This window comes from Chiloscyllium plagiosum, unplaced genomic scaffold, assembly GCF_037043375.1.
Source record: "Chiloscyllium plagiosum isolate Xiang-an unplaced genomic scaffold, Cpla_swu_hap1 HiC_scaffold_11, whole genome shotgun sequence".
Taxonomy (NCBI): Eukaryota; Metazoa; Chordata; class Chondrichthyes; order Orectolobiformes; family Hemiscylliidae; genus Chiloscyllium; species Chiloscyllium plagiosum.
The window spans coordinates 5,196,337-5,215,188 of NW_028270149.1; the positions used below are offsets into that span (position 1 = coordinate 5,196,337).

The following is an 18,852-nucleotide window of genomic DNA, read 5'->3' on the forward strand; positions in this document are numbered from 1 at the left end:
TTTAATTTACATTTACCCCTCAACTAGCAAAAAAATTCTTTCATTTCTATGCTGGGTAGCACGTGGCATTGGTAGTAATCCTGAGATCACTACCAAGAGAATTTAAGAGAGAATTTGATGTGTGCAAATTGGCTGCTACATTTCCTACAACATTGACTTTACTTTAAATTGGTTGCTGATTGCTATACAATGTTGCTAAAGGTGCAATTGAAATGTAAGTCTCTGTTCCTTCTAAATGTGAGTCAAATACAAAACATTGATTTTGAAGTGTGTTGAAGGTGTATCTCTTTTTGTCAAAATGGCTTGTTCATGAAATGCTTTGTTGTTTCTTCACAGTACTCGCTAAAACTGGATAAAGGGGACTATGTGATACGCCTGCAGATTCGCCATGAGGCGTTGAGTGAGTTGGAGCATTTAAATGATCTGCCATTCCAAATCGATCGCAAGCTCCCAACTCCACTGAACTTGGACGTCTACCGAACCCATGTCAACGCGCTACTCAACAAGAGCAAGTTTTGCTCCCTTACATTGCCCCCAAAATACACGGTTCCATTCTACGTCACTTCATTGCCGGATGACAAGTAAGTAATTGGTCCAAGATTTACAGAATCCAAGATTTAAAGACTGAAAAAAGAAATATACAGCATCTTTATACAAGATCTTGCCATTCCATCATGCTGGCTCAGCTCCTAGTGGTCTGGTATGAATGCCCATCAGGCAAACTCTGTCCTGGGGTGTATGTATTTTTGAAGAGTTCCTCATTTTCAGTAGTGTTTATGACTATGCCCCAAGTTTCAAAAAAAAAGAATAACTGCTCATGTCCACATGAAGAAAAGAAATGATAATGCAGTTGTCATGTTTAATTATTTAATAGTAGTGGAGCATGAGAACCATCATTTGGGTACAGGAAATACAAAGTACTGTTTAATTTACCATAATAGCCTCGATGAATGTTGGTCCAAATCTCTTTTGTAAGGTTTTGTTCATCTCTCACATTGTGAAATTAAGTCAGGGCACTCTAAAGCCTTTTATTTCTCATCATCCAGGAAGAAAACTTGCAGTTCTTTAATCCTGTCATCATGACATTTCCAAGAAATTCACAGCCAAGGAATTAATTTGGAAGTGTTACTAGTTGTTGTGATGAGGCCAAATGCAGAGGTAGTTTGAACTCAGTAAAATCCCACAAATGAGATGACTGAATAGCGAATCTGTTTTTAGGCACAGAAGTAGGCCATTCAGGCCCTCGAGCCTGCTCTGCCATTCAGTGAGATCTTGGGTGATCTGTGACCTAACTCCATACACCTGTCTTTGGCCCATGTCCTTAATACCTTTGCTTAACAAAAAATTATGTATCTCAGATTTAAAATTTAACAACTGAACCTGCATCCACTGCAGTTTGTGGAAGAGAATTCCAAACATCTACCACTTTTCGTGTATAGAAGTGCTTTCTAATATTTCTCCGAAATTATCTGACCCTAATTCTCAGACTATGTCCCCTATTTCTAAAATGTCCAACCAGTAGAAATATTTATCTTTATCTACACTATCTTTTCCCATTAATATCTTGAAGACTCTGGTCACATCACCCTTAACCTTCTAAATTCTGAAAAAAAGATCTAATTTGTAGAATCTCTCCTCATAATTTGGCACCTGAAGTCCAGGTATCATTCTTGTAAATCTACTCACATTGACTGAGGAACAACTATTAAGTTTAACAGAAGGCAAATAGTAGAATCATTCAACACAAAAGGAGGTCTATCATGTCTGGATCAACTCTCTGATGATCCTACGTCCCTAGCAGTCAGCTCTTACCCCATAACCTTGCAAACCTTAAGAAAAAAAAGACTACATCAGCTAGTATATACAAAGAGAAAAGACAGCCTAATTAGAAGGGATGAAATTGAGTAAATCAGGAGAAATTGTGTTCACTGGCAGGAGTGTCAGAAACCAGAGGACGCTGATTTAAAATAATTAGTAACAACAGAAAGGAGATGGAGAAATAAAGAAATGCAGTGAGTATATTCCAAATCCGAACAACTGACTGACAGGGGACTGGAAGCAGCTGCGTTTTTCCTGTTCAAAAGGGAAATGGATTAATAGTTGAAAAGGAAATAAAATACAGGGATTTGGGGAAGGAGCAAGGTCAGTGAGATCAATTTGAGAGCTCTCCCACTGATCCAATCAAGGCAGAAAGGCCCCTGGGCCTCCTTTATGATTCAATGTATTTGGTTCAACTGTTGTTACATTCAAAATGTAACCGATAAACTATGAAAATATTTAGTGTTGCAGTGCAGTGCAAAAGCCTTAGAGGTAGGAGGGAGAAAAGGCAATAGATCAGAGTCACAGTCAGAACGTTCTTTTCTTACAAGCAGTTTGAGATTTGTTCCACTCAACAGACTCCGTCCTGTGAATAGATTATCCCTTCGTCTCCAACCTTCTTCAGCTTTCATTTCCTGACACCAGATCTACCTTATGAGGCTGACTGACCTACTGTGTATTCCCAACATTTTCTGTTTCTGAGAATGTTTCTGTCTCAGTGTGCAACAAGGTGGAATTCATTTCCTCTTTCATCCTCCAGAGTTCCAAAAGGAATTGAAATTGGTTGCCAACTCACTGGAACACTCACACTTTCGAAAACGGAAATGGGCAAGAAAGCTGTAAGTCTTGTTATTTATCTAGTCACACAGGCACCAGCCTAGCCTCTTGTTCATCATGTTTGGTCCTTAATGAGAGATGGCATCTGTTACACATTGGCACAAACTGTAGGTTTAGCTCTTCCCTATTGCATGTGTAAAGGAACATGGGACCAAGGATAAAATATTAAGCCCTCTGGGCATTTCTGAGATTCTGTTAGCTTGAGTTTGATCTGAAACTGAATTAATTGTTTGTCTTTGTTCGATATCACTTTACAGGTCAGGGATCGTTTAGCTGAAAACCTCAGGATCAGCTGGTTTTGGATAAAGGATATTTTCGGTTTTGAGTCCACTGTAGGCCTTTGGGAAAGAATCTTTTCCTTGACCATAAGGACCTAAACAGACCTAAAAGGAATTTTTTTTTCCCCAAAGGATGCAAACTCTGTGTATCGACGAGTTTGTTCACGTCCACATTTGAAAATACCTTTTGTTTTTCGATCTTCTTAGTTTTCAGGTGTACAGATAATGAGTACCTGACCTGTATACCTTACCTATCAAAAATCTAGTTTTTTAAATGTTTTCGTGGGAGGTGGGCATTATTGACTGGGCCAGCATTTCTTTCCCATCCCAAATTGCCCTGAGAAAATGGTGGTTAGCTGCTTCTTTGAGCTGCTGTTTTCCATATGAAGTGAGTGCATCCACGCAGCTGTTAGGGAGGGAGTTCTGTATAATTTTGTCCTAGCGTTAGTGAATAAATGGAGGTCAGGATAACGTGTGGCTCAGAAGGGAACTCGCAGGGGGTCCTTCAGCACCTCAGCCTTTCAGTTGACAAATCTCAAAAATATTGCCCCCTTTCATGTTGGAAAGTGTTTCCTATTCTTATTGCAGAGTAATCTAGCTCCAAATTTAAGATTTCGTTGACACAAAATGTTAGCCCTGTTTCTCCGTCAGCGGATGTTGTCAGATGTGCTGAGTATTTGCAGCACTTCTTGTTTTTCTCTAAGATTGTGTACCCTTGTTCAAAGGTAGACTGGTCAAATTGCCCTTTAACCTTCTGCATTCAAGGGAATGCATGTGTAACCCATGCAACTAATCTTTCAGTTTTACTGTTTTAAGCACCAGGGCCATTCTGAAGACCCTATGGGATATCATCTCCAAACCCCGTTTATTCAGTCTTCCTTGACATCTGATTTTTGTGCTGTGGAGAAACGTGATGGTGATGAACCACATTCTTTAGTCAACACAATTAATGCATTCCTCAGTTGCATCCACACTCAACTCTCTTTAAGTTCTATTGTTTTGTGTCATTGTGCTCCTTCCTTGCCACGTGTTCACAATCTTCGTCCTTGTTTTTAAACTCATTGTGTATTAGTCCATCCCTATTTCTGTAACCACCTCCAGCCCTCCTCCCCTGGCTTTGCAGCTGGAAGCACATCATTCTACCGACTCTCTGATGTGCCGCAGTTTTCGTGTGGAGGTGCTGTTTTGGACCAAGGTGGACAAAGTCAGAAGTCACATGAAACCAGGTTATAGTCCAACAGTTTTATTTGAAGTCACAAGTTTTTGGAGCACTGCTCTGTCATCAGGTGAAGTGACTTCACCAGAATATTCTAAACTGAGATCTCAGGTGGGCAGAACATGTCCCAAACCATTGTTTTGAAGAAAAGTAAACTTATACCAGCTAGAACGGCAACAGCAGTAGACACATGGGAATACCATTGCCTGCACGTTCTCCTTCAGAAATGAAAAAGTGTCATACTGGACTCAAAATGTTAACTCTGTTTCTGCCTCCACAGACGCTGTCAGACCTGCTGAGTTTCTCTGGCAATTTCTGTTTGGTTTCAGATTTACAACATCCACAGTATTTTGTTTTCATCAACTTCAACAATGAGCCATAAATTCCAATCACAGCCAGAAACTCTATATCTGACCCTGAATGGACACAAAAATGTACAGTTGCGTTTAGTCTGGGGTCAGTTAGCTGAGTTGGCTGGATGGCTAGTTTGTGATGTAGTGGGATGGTTGATTCAATTTCCATACCATCTGAGTGTTTGTTTTGAAAGTGTTTGTTTTAATTCTTTGGCTGTCAGCCTTAGCAGTCTTTACACCTTGTGTCCGGGAGTTGAGCAGATATTGTGTTGGTTTTCATGAATAAATGCTCCAAGTGCAGAGATCCAGCAGAAGGCTGCATCAGTTGCATAGATTTCTGGGTATTTTTTCAGGCCCAAGGACTGTCTGCTGTTGAATATTTGACTATTGCTCTGGGATCTCTTCACTGGAAGAGCTGCTACATCTTGGAAGTGGGACCTGAGTCTGAGGTTACCGTGAAGGTTTCTCCTTCTCATCTTTGCCCCTCATCTAATGTGTGGTGATCCTCAAGTTAAACTCACCATTGGTTGTTCCCTCTATTAAGAGAGCATTGCTATTGTCCTCTGGAATTATGACTACTTCACCAATGGATTATCAGCATTTTAAGTCATCGGCTGCAAATACTTTGAGAGCTCTCTGTTGTGATTGGCGCTGTAAAAATGTGCATTGATTTGTTCCTTTGCATCTGAAATCCATGATTGTGTTCATTTTTCTGTGAAAGTACAAACCTGGCTGCTTGGTGTGAATCAGCTGTTGGTATCCATGGTTTGTAAGTGTTGACTTTAGAGTGACTGTTTTGTGCTACTGTGACTTAGTTACCAAATTATGGGATGTAGTGGAGGCTATCCCTTTTAACAGGGTGAAGTGATATTTGTGCAGAGCGACTCTATTTGTGACATAATGGAACCTCCCCAGAGTAGATGAATCATTCTGCAACTCAACTGTTTCTGTAGATGCAGGTGTTGAGCACTGATTGTCCTGTGTTTGTGTCTATGATTTGTTCTGGCTGGTTAGTGATTTCACGGTTGCAGGTGATTGCTCCATTAGGAAGTGAACTTCATGGCTCTTTGTACACAGTGATTCATCAACCACCGATTCTGCACCTGGAAACTCAAGACAGGTCATTTCTAATACCGAGAAACAGGAGTGTTTTTAACCCTGTTACAAAAACAATATGCTGTGGTGCTGGAGATCTGGAGGAAAAAAGCATCAAATGCTGAACTGGATCAGCAGGCCTGCTAAGAGAGAAGCAGAGTTAATATTTCAGATCTGAAACCCTTTCATCTCTGGGGACTGCACAACAACAGCTTACGTTTATATAGAGTCTTTAAACGAGTAAGACATCTCAAGCCATTTCACAGCTGCATTATCAGACAAATGTTTGGCACAGAAATATAAAGAGGTACATGTTAAGGAATATCTTACAGGAGAGAGAGAGATGGCAAGGTTTAAGAGTGAATTCCAGAGCTTAGGCTGCTGACAGCTCAAGACACTGTCTTGAATGGTGGGCCACTTCCAAGCATGTGGTTTGAGAAGCCACCGCAGTACATAATGCTTAGTACCAGATAACAGAGTCTTACCAGCTCAGTAACTGAGCTTGGTGGATTTCAGAGTGTTCTGGGGAATGGATAAACATTGCAACATAGTCAGTAGATGCCTTTCCTCTCTCCCCTTTCTTTTGACCACCCCCCCACTCCCCAATTCCTTGGTCCTTCAATGATCTCCAATTCCCAAGTGATCGTGTTGAATACCAAGGCAAATCAGACCCTGACTCCCCTCTGAGTCCTTCCCACTGCCCTCATTTAGAAGTGTCTGTTTTAATTCTTTGACAGTCAGCCTCAGCAGTCTTTAAACCTTCTGTCCAGGAGTTGAGCAGATATTGTGTTGGTTTTCATGAATAAATGCTCCAAGTGCAGAGCTGCAGCAGAAGGCTACATCTGTTGCATAGATTGCTAGGTATTTTTTTAAGCCCAAGGAATGCCTGCAGTTGCATTTTTGACTGTTGCTGTGGGATCGCTTCACTGAAAGAGCTGCTTCATTGTCAAAGTGGGACCGGAGTCTGAAATAATAACGCTGATTTATTGAATCATATAAGATCCTCTTTTTGGCGGGGGGGTGTGGGATGAGGTTTGGGGGGGGATGGTGCAGAGGTGGTGTCTTCACAGAGTAGATGTGAAGAAGTTATTTCATCTTCTGGGAGAATCTCGAACTAGGAGTCACTTTAATAAGACCTATTTAAAATAGAGTATTGCCCAAAATGTTTTATCTCCATTTTGAATTTTGGATCTTGCCTTCTGAGGAAGGAATGTTTGAATATTTTTAAGGCACAACTAAATACATTCTTGGTAAGCAAAGAGGGAAAATGTTATTGAGATAGACAAGAATGTGGATTTATAATTGCAATCTGATCAGTCATGATCTTATGAAATGGCATGGCATGCTTGTGGGGCCAAATTGCCTACTCCTTGCTCCTTGTTCATGTTTCTCTCTCCAGTGATGCTGTCATACCTGATGAGCATTACCGGCATTTTCCGGTTTTGTGTCTAATACACTGTTGGTGAATTTGCCACAACAAAAGTGACTGATTCCTACTGACCCTGTGAGTAATTTCTGTGTAATTGATTATTTTCAGGATGTACACAGTTTGTACTACCATCTCATATCACCTCCAAACAAGACCAAGGATGGAAACAAAGAAAAGTCCAGCAAAGAGAAGGAGAAAGAACCAAAGGAAATGTTCGAAGAGGCCATTCGAGATCTCAGAATACAATGGCTACCCAAGTATGGAACACAAATTCACCTAATTTGTTAGGAACAAATAGTGAGGAAGATAATATTATAGCTGGCAGTGAAGATGGGGTGCTCAAACACGAGCTCGTAGCTATAGTGACCTTGCTGCAAGAGAGCATTTGACCTGTTTTTCACCCAGTTCAAAATTTGGGTTGCTAGTTTGAAGGTTTGTGCGAGCATTGACTAATTTTCTGGTTTGAGTTGTTGACTGGTTAATTATCCCACCAGAAATACAAACCCATCTCCTAGTGTTGCTACAGAGCCATTGTACCTTTTTATTTACATAATCTAGAATTGGATTATATTCCTGTGGCTAGCTGAAGATCAGCTTGTTAAAGCTGGTATTTGTTTATCTACAAGAATATCATAAACATACCAAGGTGTATTCATTACCTTTATACTCTCTGAAAGCAGTTTTATTACTTGCTCGTATATTTGGTAGAATTAATGGAACAAGTGCGGGACAGGATTTCATTTCAGGTCAAAGATCTTACTTCAGAACTTGGAAATCAGAAAAAAAATCATCGAATTGAACCATTAACTCTGTTTCTCTCTCTGCAGACCTGCTGGATACTTCCAGTGCATTCTGTTTTATTTCAGATTAGCAGCATTCACACTGTTCAGTTTCTGTTATTGTTTGTCATCATGGCATTATTGGGAGTCATTTCACATCTTTGAATTGGAAGGTTGAGGATTTGAGTTTCATCCTAAATCCCTGAACATTAAAACCTACACCAGTGCTCTGTTGTAGTCATAGGGAAGCGTTGTATTGCTGGAGGTGCCATCTTTTGGATAAGCCATGAAATTGAGTCTCTGCCCTTTCAGATGCATTTGAACTATCTGATGGTATCATTTGAAAAAGACCAACAGAGCCTTCTACAGTATCCAGCCAAATATTTATCCCTTTACAAATGCCTCTTTAACAATACCTCACGTTGAATTTATTGTCACGTGTACCGAGGCACAATGAAAAGCTTTGTCTTGGGAGCAATACAGACAGATCACAAAGTTAAGTCGCATAAATGGTAAATAATAGGTAAACAGCAGTAAAAACCAAAACACAGGTACCGGCGAACGCTAAAAGTTCTTAAGTCCATTCAGTATTCTCACAACAATAGGGTAGAAACTGTTGCGAAACCGGCTGGGGGGTGTGTGTGTGTGTTCAGGCTTGTAGAGGTAGAGGTTGTAGAAAAGCATTGCCAGGGTGGGATGGATCTTTGAAAATGCTGGCAGCCTTTCTTTGACAGCGGGCTTATAAAAGTTGGCAAGAGTATTCGCTGTCATGCCAAATTTTCTCAGCTGCCTGAGGAAGAAGAGACGTTGTTGGGCCTTTGTAACCAGACCATCCACATGAAGCGTCCAAGAAAGCTTGTTGTGGATGACCAATCCTAGGAGCTTGACACACTCCATTCGTTCCACCTCTGTACTGCTAATGTGTCGGGGGGGCATGAGTAACATCCCGCTGAAAGTCAATAATGAGTTCCTTGGTTTTGCCGGCATTGAGAGCGAGGTTGTTCTCAGTGCACCATTTTTCCAGGTCTTCCACCTCCCGTCTGAGATTCGACTGACTATGGTGGTGTCATCAGCGAACTTGTAAATGGCATTAGCTATTTGGTATTTGGCGACGCAGCCATGGGTATACAGTGAGTACAGTAGGGGGCTAAAAACAATGACTGCAGATGCTGGACACCAGATTCTGGATCAGTGGTGCTGGAAGAGCACAGCAATTCAGGCAGCATCCGAGTAGGGGGCTGTTGAGTGTTAGTGAGGATGAAATATTTTCCCTAATCTTCAGTGATTGTGGCCTGTGGGTCAGGACACTGAGGATCCAGTTGCAGAGAGTGGGGTTTAGTCAGAGATCACTAAGTTTAGTAATCAGTCTCAAGGGGATAATAGTGTTGAAGGCTGAACTGTAGTCAATGAGTCGGATTCATACGTAGCTGTTCTTAGTGTCAAGATGTTCTTGGGAGGAGTGAAGGGCAAGTGATATGGCATCTGACATGGATCTGTTGGTCCGATAGGCAAATTGGAGTGGGTCAAGAGTAGTGAGGAGGCTGGAGTTGATTAATGACCAACCTTTCAAAGCACTTCATGACCCCCGAAGTTAGGGCCACTGCGCGGTAGTCATTTAGACATGCTGCATGAGCCTTCTTAGGCACAGGGATGACGTTGGCCCTCCTGAAACAGGCAGGGACAGTGGCCTGCTGCAGGGAGAGGTTGAAGAGTCCGAGAAGACCTCTGCCAGTTGATCTGCGCATGCTCTGAATGCACGGCCTGGTACTCCATCTGGTCCCATCGCTTTCCTTGGATTCACACGGAGGAAAACTGATCTGACCTTCATGCAGTGACTGTTGGGATAGGTTCGTCAGAATAGGTGTTCCCTCTCTGCCGGAATTCTGCTCAAAGCGAGCACAGTAGGCGTTGAGACGATCTGGGAGGGATGTGTCATCGTCTGCTGTCTTGCACTGTCTCTTTTTAGAACCTGTGATGTCATTCAGTCCTTGCCATAGTCACTGGGTGTCTGTCTGGGTCTCTACTGGATCGGTATTTGTCCTTGGCTGTCTTAATGGCTCTGTGATTGCTGCATATGCTCATAGGCTGTAGTGTTTCTAATCGGACCAATCAGGAGGTCAAAAATCCAGCCCCATGGCACTATTTTGAAGAAAAGCAAAGGAAGGTTTTCTTGATGTCCTGGCAAAAAGAAAATCCTCAATGAACATTACAATAATAAAGATTTTCTGCCCATTATCATATTGCTGTTTATTGAAATTTGTGGAGTGTAAATTAGCTGCCACCCTTCCTACATCGCAAAAGTTCAAAACAGTATCACCAAACGTTATAAACAGCTCTGAGACAAGATGCTCATGAAAAGAGCAAAGTTGTGATTTTTGTTTCCATTTATTTGGTCTTTAAATCCCTTTAAAATTGAAAGTTTAAATATTATTAATTGTCAGAGCACTTGTCTCCACATGTTCCCTTTCTCAAAGGACTACTTGCCACATACATCCCTCATTTCCGTTGATTTCCCATTTTATCCAAAGATATCTGTCTTTAATAACACTCAGTCCAGCCTAGTCTAGTTAGCATGCCCTGAACAAACGTGAATACTTTCTTCTGTTACAGGTTGGATCTGCACGAGGAGTTGGTATCAGAGTACCCTAATCACTTGCCTGTACATATCGCTAATCTTTCCAACCTCAACTCATCAAAGGTGTGTTTTACCTCGAACTTGACATTGCTGTCCTGCTGTTTTTCATTTCTGCATTGTGCTCACTTCAAGCAGCTATATATGTACGTTATTTTTCAGATGATGTGCAAACATCTCCAATAAGGAGGTTGTGGCAAGGTGGTAATGGCACTGACTAGTAATCTAGAGGCCCAGGTCAATGCTGTCAGGGCATGGTTTCAATTTCCACTGTGGCAGCTGGCGAAATTTGAATTCAATAATTTAAATGAGTGAAATTTAAAGCTATTCTCAGTAATAGTGACCATGACAACTGTCTCCTTTTGTAAAAACTGACCTGGTTCACATCATCCATTCGGGAAGGAAAGCTTCCCTCGTCTGGCCTACATGTGACTCCAGAACCACAACAATGATGTTAACTCTTAGCTTTCCTCTTAAGACGTCCTAGAAAGAACATAGGAACTGGAGTAGGCCATTCAGCCTCTTGACGAAAGTGAGGACTGCAGATGCTGGAGATTAGAATCAAGATTAGAGTGGTGCTGAAAAAGCACAGCAGGAGCCCTTCATCAGGAACGTCCTCCTGCCCGAGACGTAGATTTTCCTGCTCCTCGGATGCTGCCTGACCTGCTGCACTTTTTCAGCACCACTCTAATCTTGACTCATTCAACCTCTTGAGCCTGCTCCACTAGGACAGTTAGGACGGGTACCAAATACTGGTCTTCCCAGTGACCCCCACATCCTATGAGCTGGTGTTTGTTGCCCTGAGAAGGTGGTGGTAGGCTTTTTCTAACCATGGAATGAAACTGAATGTCTTATTAGGCCAGGACAAAACTCAGTTAAGTTGTGGAACTAGTGTCATATGTAGTTGCAGACCAGGCAAGAGGAGGAAGTTTTCTTCCCTATAATGAGCTGCTTAGACTTTTGTTGGAGCTGTTTTTGTTTATTTCTAGATTTTATTAAACGGTTGAATTCAGATTCTCGGGCTGTAATACGATTTGAACTTAGACTGTCAAAACCTTGCTTCCCTTTCTCAGGATCGGATGAAGAGACTTGATGAAATTATTCAAGCAGCTGATGTGGTTATCTCTCACATTGATCAAAGTGCCCTGGTTACCAATTTGGCCATGAAAAATGACCCAAGACCAGATGCTGCCACTATCAAAAGGTACCTTGTCAAAACATGTGTCTGCAGTCAGAAAGCGTAGGCCGAAAAAATATCAAAATATTGAGTGTCAAGTTTGCCTGCCTCAGCTCGTGATGGCTGGAGCATCATGATTGGACAGTTCCAACTGTTGCCCTTGCAGACCCAGAATATAAAACCCGACCTAATGACAGGTGTAGAATATATAGCTCTTTAAGCTCATCTGAGTAATCACAGCTCTTAAAACTCCTGTTAAAGTTAGAAGCCATTAGCTGCTTATGTTTAAGCAGATGTGTGCTCATAACTATAGCAACAGTGACATCTGCAGGGAATTAATGCAGGCAAGAAATCCTTATAAATCTTTAACCAGCGCTTGACTTTTAGAATATTTTTATTGTTAGCAATCATACATATTTGTCCCATAAATTTTCTATATATCCTGCATCGAATTAATTTTTTTAATATTGCAGGCCTCAGACATGTAATTATCAAGACTCATACTTTCTGACTGAGTCTCCATTCTGAGGAGTCTCAGCCTGCATATTCATTACTTCCAGCTGAACATCTTGTTATTTTTATATGGGATAAGCATTACTGTGCAGTATTATGCAAGTGTGAGTAATATTATTACCAATGTTGTTCCATCCACACACAGTTTATTCTTTTATGGGTTGTGGGTATCACTGGTTAGGTCTCCATTTATTGCCTATCCCTAATTAACCTTGGAGAGCTGGTGGTGAGCCACTTTCTTGAGCTGCTGCAGTTGGTGTAGCTACATGGAAACATAGAAAATTGGAGTGGGAGTAGGCCACTGCTCTGCCATTTGTTTACAGTGCTGTTGGGAATGGGGCTTTAGGATTTTCTAGAATGTTCACCCAGCCACAATGAAGAAATAGTGAAGGGAATATTTGGAGAGTAGAGGGTAACCTTATGATGATATTATAATCCAGACCCTCAGGCTCATATTCTGGGAATATTGATTCTATATTTAATGACACCTTGCTTCACTGTGGCTTCACTTGCATCAAAAAGCTGCAACTCCCTCCCCAGCAGTAGCAGGTATATTCCTATAACCCAAAGTGTTTCAAGAAGGCAGCTCATCATTGCCTTCCCAAGGACAATTTAGAGTGGACAATAAGTATTGTCTGAGCCAACGTGCCACTCTGCCACAAATCACTGAAAACATTTAGTTCTAAGTCAGGATTGTGTGTGGCTTGGAGGGGATCCTGCGGGTGGCGATGTTTCCAGATATCATGTTGTCCTTGTCTTTCTAAGAGATAAAAGTTGCAGGTTTGGAAGCTGCTGTCAAGGACGCCTTAGAAAGTTGCTGCAGTGCATCTTGTAGATGGTACACTCAGCTGCTACTGAGTGTTAGTGGTGGAGGGAGTGATTGCTTAAGGTAGTGAATGGAGTGCCAGTAAAGCGGGCTGCTTTGTCCTCAGTAGTGTCAATTTTCTTGAGTATTGTTAGAGCTGCACTCATTCCATCACACTCCTGTCTTGTACCTTGGAGATGGTGGACAGGCTTTAGGGTGTCAAGGTGAATTAATTGCTGCAAAGTTCACAACCTTTGGATTGTTTGTGTAGCCACAGTATTTATACAGCTGTTTCAGCCCAATTTCTGATCAATGGTAGCCTTCAAGATGTTGATAGTGGGGAATGTCAAAAGAAGATGGCTCGATTCTCTCTTGTTGGAGATGGTTTTAGCCTGGCAATTGGGTATCTTGCTTCTTGTGAGTCCAAACCTGGATATTGTCCAGGTCTTAATCCACGTGACTGTGGATTACTTCAGTATCTAAAGAGTCACGAATGGTGCTAAACATTTTGCACCATCAGTGAATATCCCTAGTTCTGACCTTATGATGGAGAGAATGTCATTGATGAAGTAGCTGAAAGTTGCTAGATCTTGGATGTTACCCTGAGGAACTTACCTCTGAGCCAAGAGACCTAGTTTCAAGTTCCACCTGCTCCAGAGGTGTATAATAACTTCTTTGAACAGGTTGATTTGAAAATACCTACCCTGAGGAATTCCTGCAGTGACTGAGATGACTACCCTTCAACAATCACAGCCATCATGATTGAGCTGAATGTGACTCACACCTGCACAGAATGCTCTCCCCTTACTCCAAGTTTACTCGGGTTCCTGACGCCACACTCCGTCAATTGCTGACTTCACATCAACGATGATCAGTCTCAGCACACCTCTGGAGTTTTGCTTTTGAACTCTTTTGGAGTCTTTTGTTCAAATTTGGACCAAGGCTGTAAAAAAGTCAGAAACTGGCCTGAGTGGAACCTAAACTGAGTACCAGTGAGCAGGTTATTGCTGAGTAGATGCCATGTGATAGCTCTGTCAGCAATACCTTCACCCCCTTGTTGATTGTCAGTGGTAGACTGATGGGACAGTAATTGACAGGGTTGGATTTGTGCTGTTGTCAGGACATACCTGGGCGTATTTTTCCATGTTGGATCCAGTGTTCTAGCATACTAGACCAGCATTGGTAATTCTGGGCACAAGTCTCCAGCACTATTGCTTGACTGTTGTCAGGACCCCATACCTTTTGTAGTATCCAGTGCCTTCAGCCGTTTCCTGATATCACGTGAAGTGAATCAGATTGGCTGAAAACTGGTGATGCTGAGACCAGTGCAGGAAGCTGAGCTGGCTCATCCATTCGGGACTTCGGGGTGAAGGTTGTTGCAAATGCTTTAGCCTTCTCTTTTGCACTGATGTGCTAGGCTCCCCTTCGTTGAGGAAGGGAATATTATGTGGAGCCTCTTTATCCAGTGAGTTGTTTAATTGTCTGCCACTATTCCCAACTGGGTGTAGCAGGACTACAGTGCATAGATCTGATTTGTATGAGGTGGGATGCGCTTATCTCTTTATTGTTTGCTGCCTGTACTGTTTGGCCAACAAGTATTGTGTTATAACTTCAACAGGTTGACCCCATACTCTCAGATAAGTCTGGTCTAGTGGTGGCATTAAAAGTCACCCACTTTACTGTGGACCTGCTGTCACATGTAAACCAGACCAGATAAAGATGACAGGTTTCCTCCTCTAAAGGGTATTAATGAACAAATGAGTTTTTATGATAATTGACAATGGTTTCATTGTTACCATTTCTGAGACTAGTTTTTAAAACCAGATTTTTCAGAATTTATCGGGTTTAAATTCTTCCGGCATCCATGTGGGATTTGAACGCTTGTCCTCACTGGTCCTCTGGAGTATTCCTGATATTAGTGGCAGTGAAATTACTGCTGCACCATACTTCCCTGAACATATATATAGATTGGTATACATTGACATAAATAAACATGTAGGAGAAAGTGAGGACTGCAGATGCTGGAGATCAGAGTTTAAAAATGTGTTGCTGGAAAAGCGCAGCAATTCAGGAATCCTGAAGAAGGGCTTATGTCCGAAATGTCGATTCTCTTGTTCCTTTGATGCTGCCTGACCTGCTGCGCTTTTCTAGCAACACATTTTTAAGCTATAAATAAACATGTAGGTAATCCCTCAAACTTTGATAGTGAAAGCTATGTATCTCTACCATGTTCCCATTGTTTATCCCTTTAATTGATGATACCATTCTGGTGAAGCTGCATTGTGCACTCTCCAAGGCCCTACAACTGCATTGTGCACTCTAAGGCCTTACCCTCCCTCCTGTTTTTATTGCTGCCCCTCTTGAGGTAATCCTTTCTTTTTACTATGTGTTCCTATTGCTGAACGTTTCATGCAAATCCCCCAAATGTCTTTATTCCTCTATGGGATTATATTTTGATTTGTATTTCAGGGATCTATAGTAGTTGATTTCACATTTCCTTCATTGCACTTCTTTGATCACAATTTCACCCATGCATTTACGCAGTCTATATCTCATTGTAACTTCCTATGCATGCTTTTAGCACTAAAATATGCTCCCATAAGAGTTTCTCAGCTTGTTAAGCCAGTCAGTTTGTCTGTAGAGTTATGGAAAGAGTCTTTCTTGCACAGGGTAGGGTAGTGGTAGCATGATGTTATTGTCACTGAGCTATTAATCCAGGTAGTCAGACTTATACTCTGGGAGTGCAAATCCCAACATGATAGGTGGTGAAATTCGAATTCAGTAAAACTCTAGCCTGGTGACAATCATTTAACTATCAGTTGTCATAAAAACCTATCTAGTTCACTAATGTCATCGTTAACTGGTCTGGCCTACATGTCAGTCCAGACCACAGCAATGTGATTGACTCTGAATTGCATTCTGGGCAATTAGGGGTGGGCAATAAATGATCATGCCAGTGACATCCACATCTCAAAAACAAATTAAGAAGCATTGTCTAAAGGGGCATTTACTGGGCAAACTTGACAGTGAACCACCATGAAAACAGCTGTTAGGGTGAGTCTGTCAAATCTTGGTCAAAGAAGTACAGCACCTTTAAAGGAGAGAGTTAGGGAAGAAATTCCAGAGCTGGCTACTAAGACTATGATGGAGATTGGAGATGGATAAAAGTCAAAGGGTGTGCAGAAAGCCTTGGGGTTTGTCTGGCTGCAGGAGTTTCCAAAGCTTAGTAAGCAATGGAAGAACAGAAAACATACGGGTGAAGATTTTAAAACAGAGCATTGCTGAAGCAGGAACCAATCCGCCAGGACAGGTCAGCCATGATCCTACTGAATGGCAAATTAAAATGTTAAAATTTCAAAAACCTATCTAATTCCTCTTTCAATACTTTTCAGTATTGATGGCTGAATGTGACTTGGCACGTGTTAGGGTAAAGACAGCAGATGCAAAAAAAAGCTACCTATTCACATCATAACCCCTACTGAAGCCAGTCACTCAGTATTGGACTGCCTTTCCTGTTTTCAGTGAGATGGAGAAGCAGAAGTCTGCCCTGATCGATGCCCTTTGCCTAAAGGGATGTGCACTGGCTGATACACTTCTCCAGGTCAAGTTACACAATGAGATGGCACCAAGCAAACTCGTCTGTCACCATGAGAATGAGTGGGACCAAGTCCGCAAAAGCCTGTTAGACACGTTCGATGAAGTTCAGAAGTGGATTGATCTCACTGATAATAAGGTAAGTTACAAATGTTGAGCAAAGGTGAACATTATTTCCACCACTATTGAAATCTGTCTTCCTCATACCAGCTGATTTGATAGCAGCTGGGCCATGTAGGTTTAAAGTTGCAATCTCAAGCTTGAATGCGAAAAGCAAGAACAGTCCACTCAGTCCCTTAAGCCTGTCCTACCACATGGTCAGAAACTGGTCCTTGGCCCAAACCCACTTCATTTGGCTTTCCTCACCCCTGAGCAAACAAACAAGTTTTAAGGATTCCAACTGACCCCCTGCATTCACAGCCTTCTTGCAGAGGACGTTTATGATTTCTGTTACCCTGGACTTTGTTTGCTTTTGTGAAGGAAAGACATTGGCAATTTTATGCTGTTCAAGGCTGTTGGGTTATTTCTTGATCTGCATTAGTGTTGCAACCCTTTGATTATTTCTGTATGAATGTGCTGAGTTCATCTAACAGCACATTGCCTCTTTGGGTGCCAGGAGCATTTTTAGCTTTTTATCAGAATCCTCCTTGCACATCAGATAGATTGATGCAAAATTGGAGTAACTGCTGAGGCTCCAACTATAATTTGGTTTTAATCCTGAGGTAATTTAACAATGCTGACATTAGTTAAATGTTCATGTATTTCCTGATTTACAGCGTCTAATGCTTCAGTCTGCTCTGAGTGCATCGACACGTGATTCTGTATCCTGTAACATGAACATTGCTTATTTATTTTGCAAGCACAGTTAATGATTGATGTATTGTGCTGAAAACATTGCATCAAGTATACAACACAGGCCATTCATCCCAGCTGCTCTTTGCCTCTGTTTATGCTGTACACTCCTTCGGATCCTTTAAATCATTTTTCCCTTTTGCTTACCAGCTTTCTCTTAAATATGTCATAATGTTCACTACAACCCCACCACTCAGGGAAAGATTATTTTTCTCCATTGCCTTTTGGATTTATGAGCAACTCTCTCAAATTTATGGCTCTTTATTGTGGCCTTGTAAATGGAAATGTCTTTTCAATATCTGCTGTGTCAAATCCTTTTATAATCATGACGATCTCTATTGGATTATCCCTCAGTCTTTTCTAAGAAAAGGGAGCTTCACCCTATGAAATCCGATAAGTATGTCGTCTTAGTTTTGGTATCATCCTTGTGAATCCTTTTGTCAGTTCTCCAATCTCCCTATAACCTTTTGTAATATTATCAGAACTGTTCACAGGACTTTACGAAAGATGTAGCTAGATTTCCATCCAATTTCAATATAAATATTGTGGTTTTCAGTTTTCTTTCCCCCAGCAGTGAAACTGAGAGTAAATTGATTTTGAATGCCTTTTGTAACCCACGCTACTCATTGAAGCTGTTTGTGAATGTATCTCTAAATCTCTTTGTTCCTAAACCCATATTGCTGTTCCCAAATGTACGAACTGACACATGCCGATATTCAGGTTGTAAGTTTGCTCGCTGAGCTGGTAGATTTGTCCTCAGATGTTGCATTACCATGCTCCGTAACATCATCAGTGAGCCTCCGGTAAAGCGCTGGTGTTCTGTCTGGCTTTCTATTTATGTGTCCCGGTCTGTTACGGTGGGTGATATCACTTCCAGTTATTTTTTTGAGAGATTTTTAAATGGGGTCCAAATCAATGTGTTTGTTGATGGAGTTCCACTCTGAATGCCAGACCTCGAGGAACTCCCGTGCATGTTTCTGTTTAGTCTGTCCCAGGATGGATGTACTGTCTCAATCGAACTGGTGTCCCTCATCGTCTGGGTGTAAGGATACTAGTGATAGTTGGTCGTGACTTTTGGTTGCCGTTTGGTGCTCGTGTATCCTGGTATCTGTGAGTAGTGTATTGAATACATTGAAAAAGAAAACACACTATTCACAGATACCAATACTTACCAGCAAGTGGCGATGGACCCGACTCCCAGCTCGAAAACTGTATTACAGCCACACTGAAGAAAGTCTACAAGACAGGTGAAATTAACAAGTCAGACATCCAGAACATGAAACCTGAAGGATCCAACACACCCCGTTTCTACGGATTACCAAAGGTACACAAACCAGGATCCCCCTCAGATCCATAGTCTCACTTCCCGGCATACTATCATACTGACTAGCAGAGGAACTTCATCTCAAACTGAAACACCTAATAGAAGACTCAGGCCACTCCATCCACTCCACCCAGCAATTCCTGAACATCA

The 18,852-nt window shown here is 41.7% G+C and overlaps 1 protein-coding gene across 1 annotated transcript in view; it reads left to right on the forward strand.

Moving 5' to 3' along the window:
• The window catches only part of LOC122557441 (tripeptidyl-peptidase 2-like), a 132,157-nt gene that overhangs the window by 105,840 nt on the left and 7,465 nt on the right, over positions 1-18,852 (forward strand). Inside the window, exons 22-27 of the mRNA XM_087991847.1 lie at positions 337-581; positions 2,579-2,657; positions 7,135-7,283; positions 10,416-10,503; positions 11,511-11,641; positions 16,455-16,665. Coding sequence (XP_087847973.1) covers positions 337-581; positions 2,579-2,657; positions 7,135-7,283; positions 10,416-10,503; positions 11,511-11,641; positions 16,455-16,665 — 903 coding nt within the window. The remainder of the gene's footprint in view (positions 1-336; positions 582-2,578; positions 2,658-7,134; positions 7,284-10,415; positions 10,504-11,510; positions 11,642-16,454; positions 16,666-18,852) is intronic.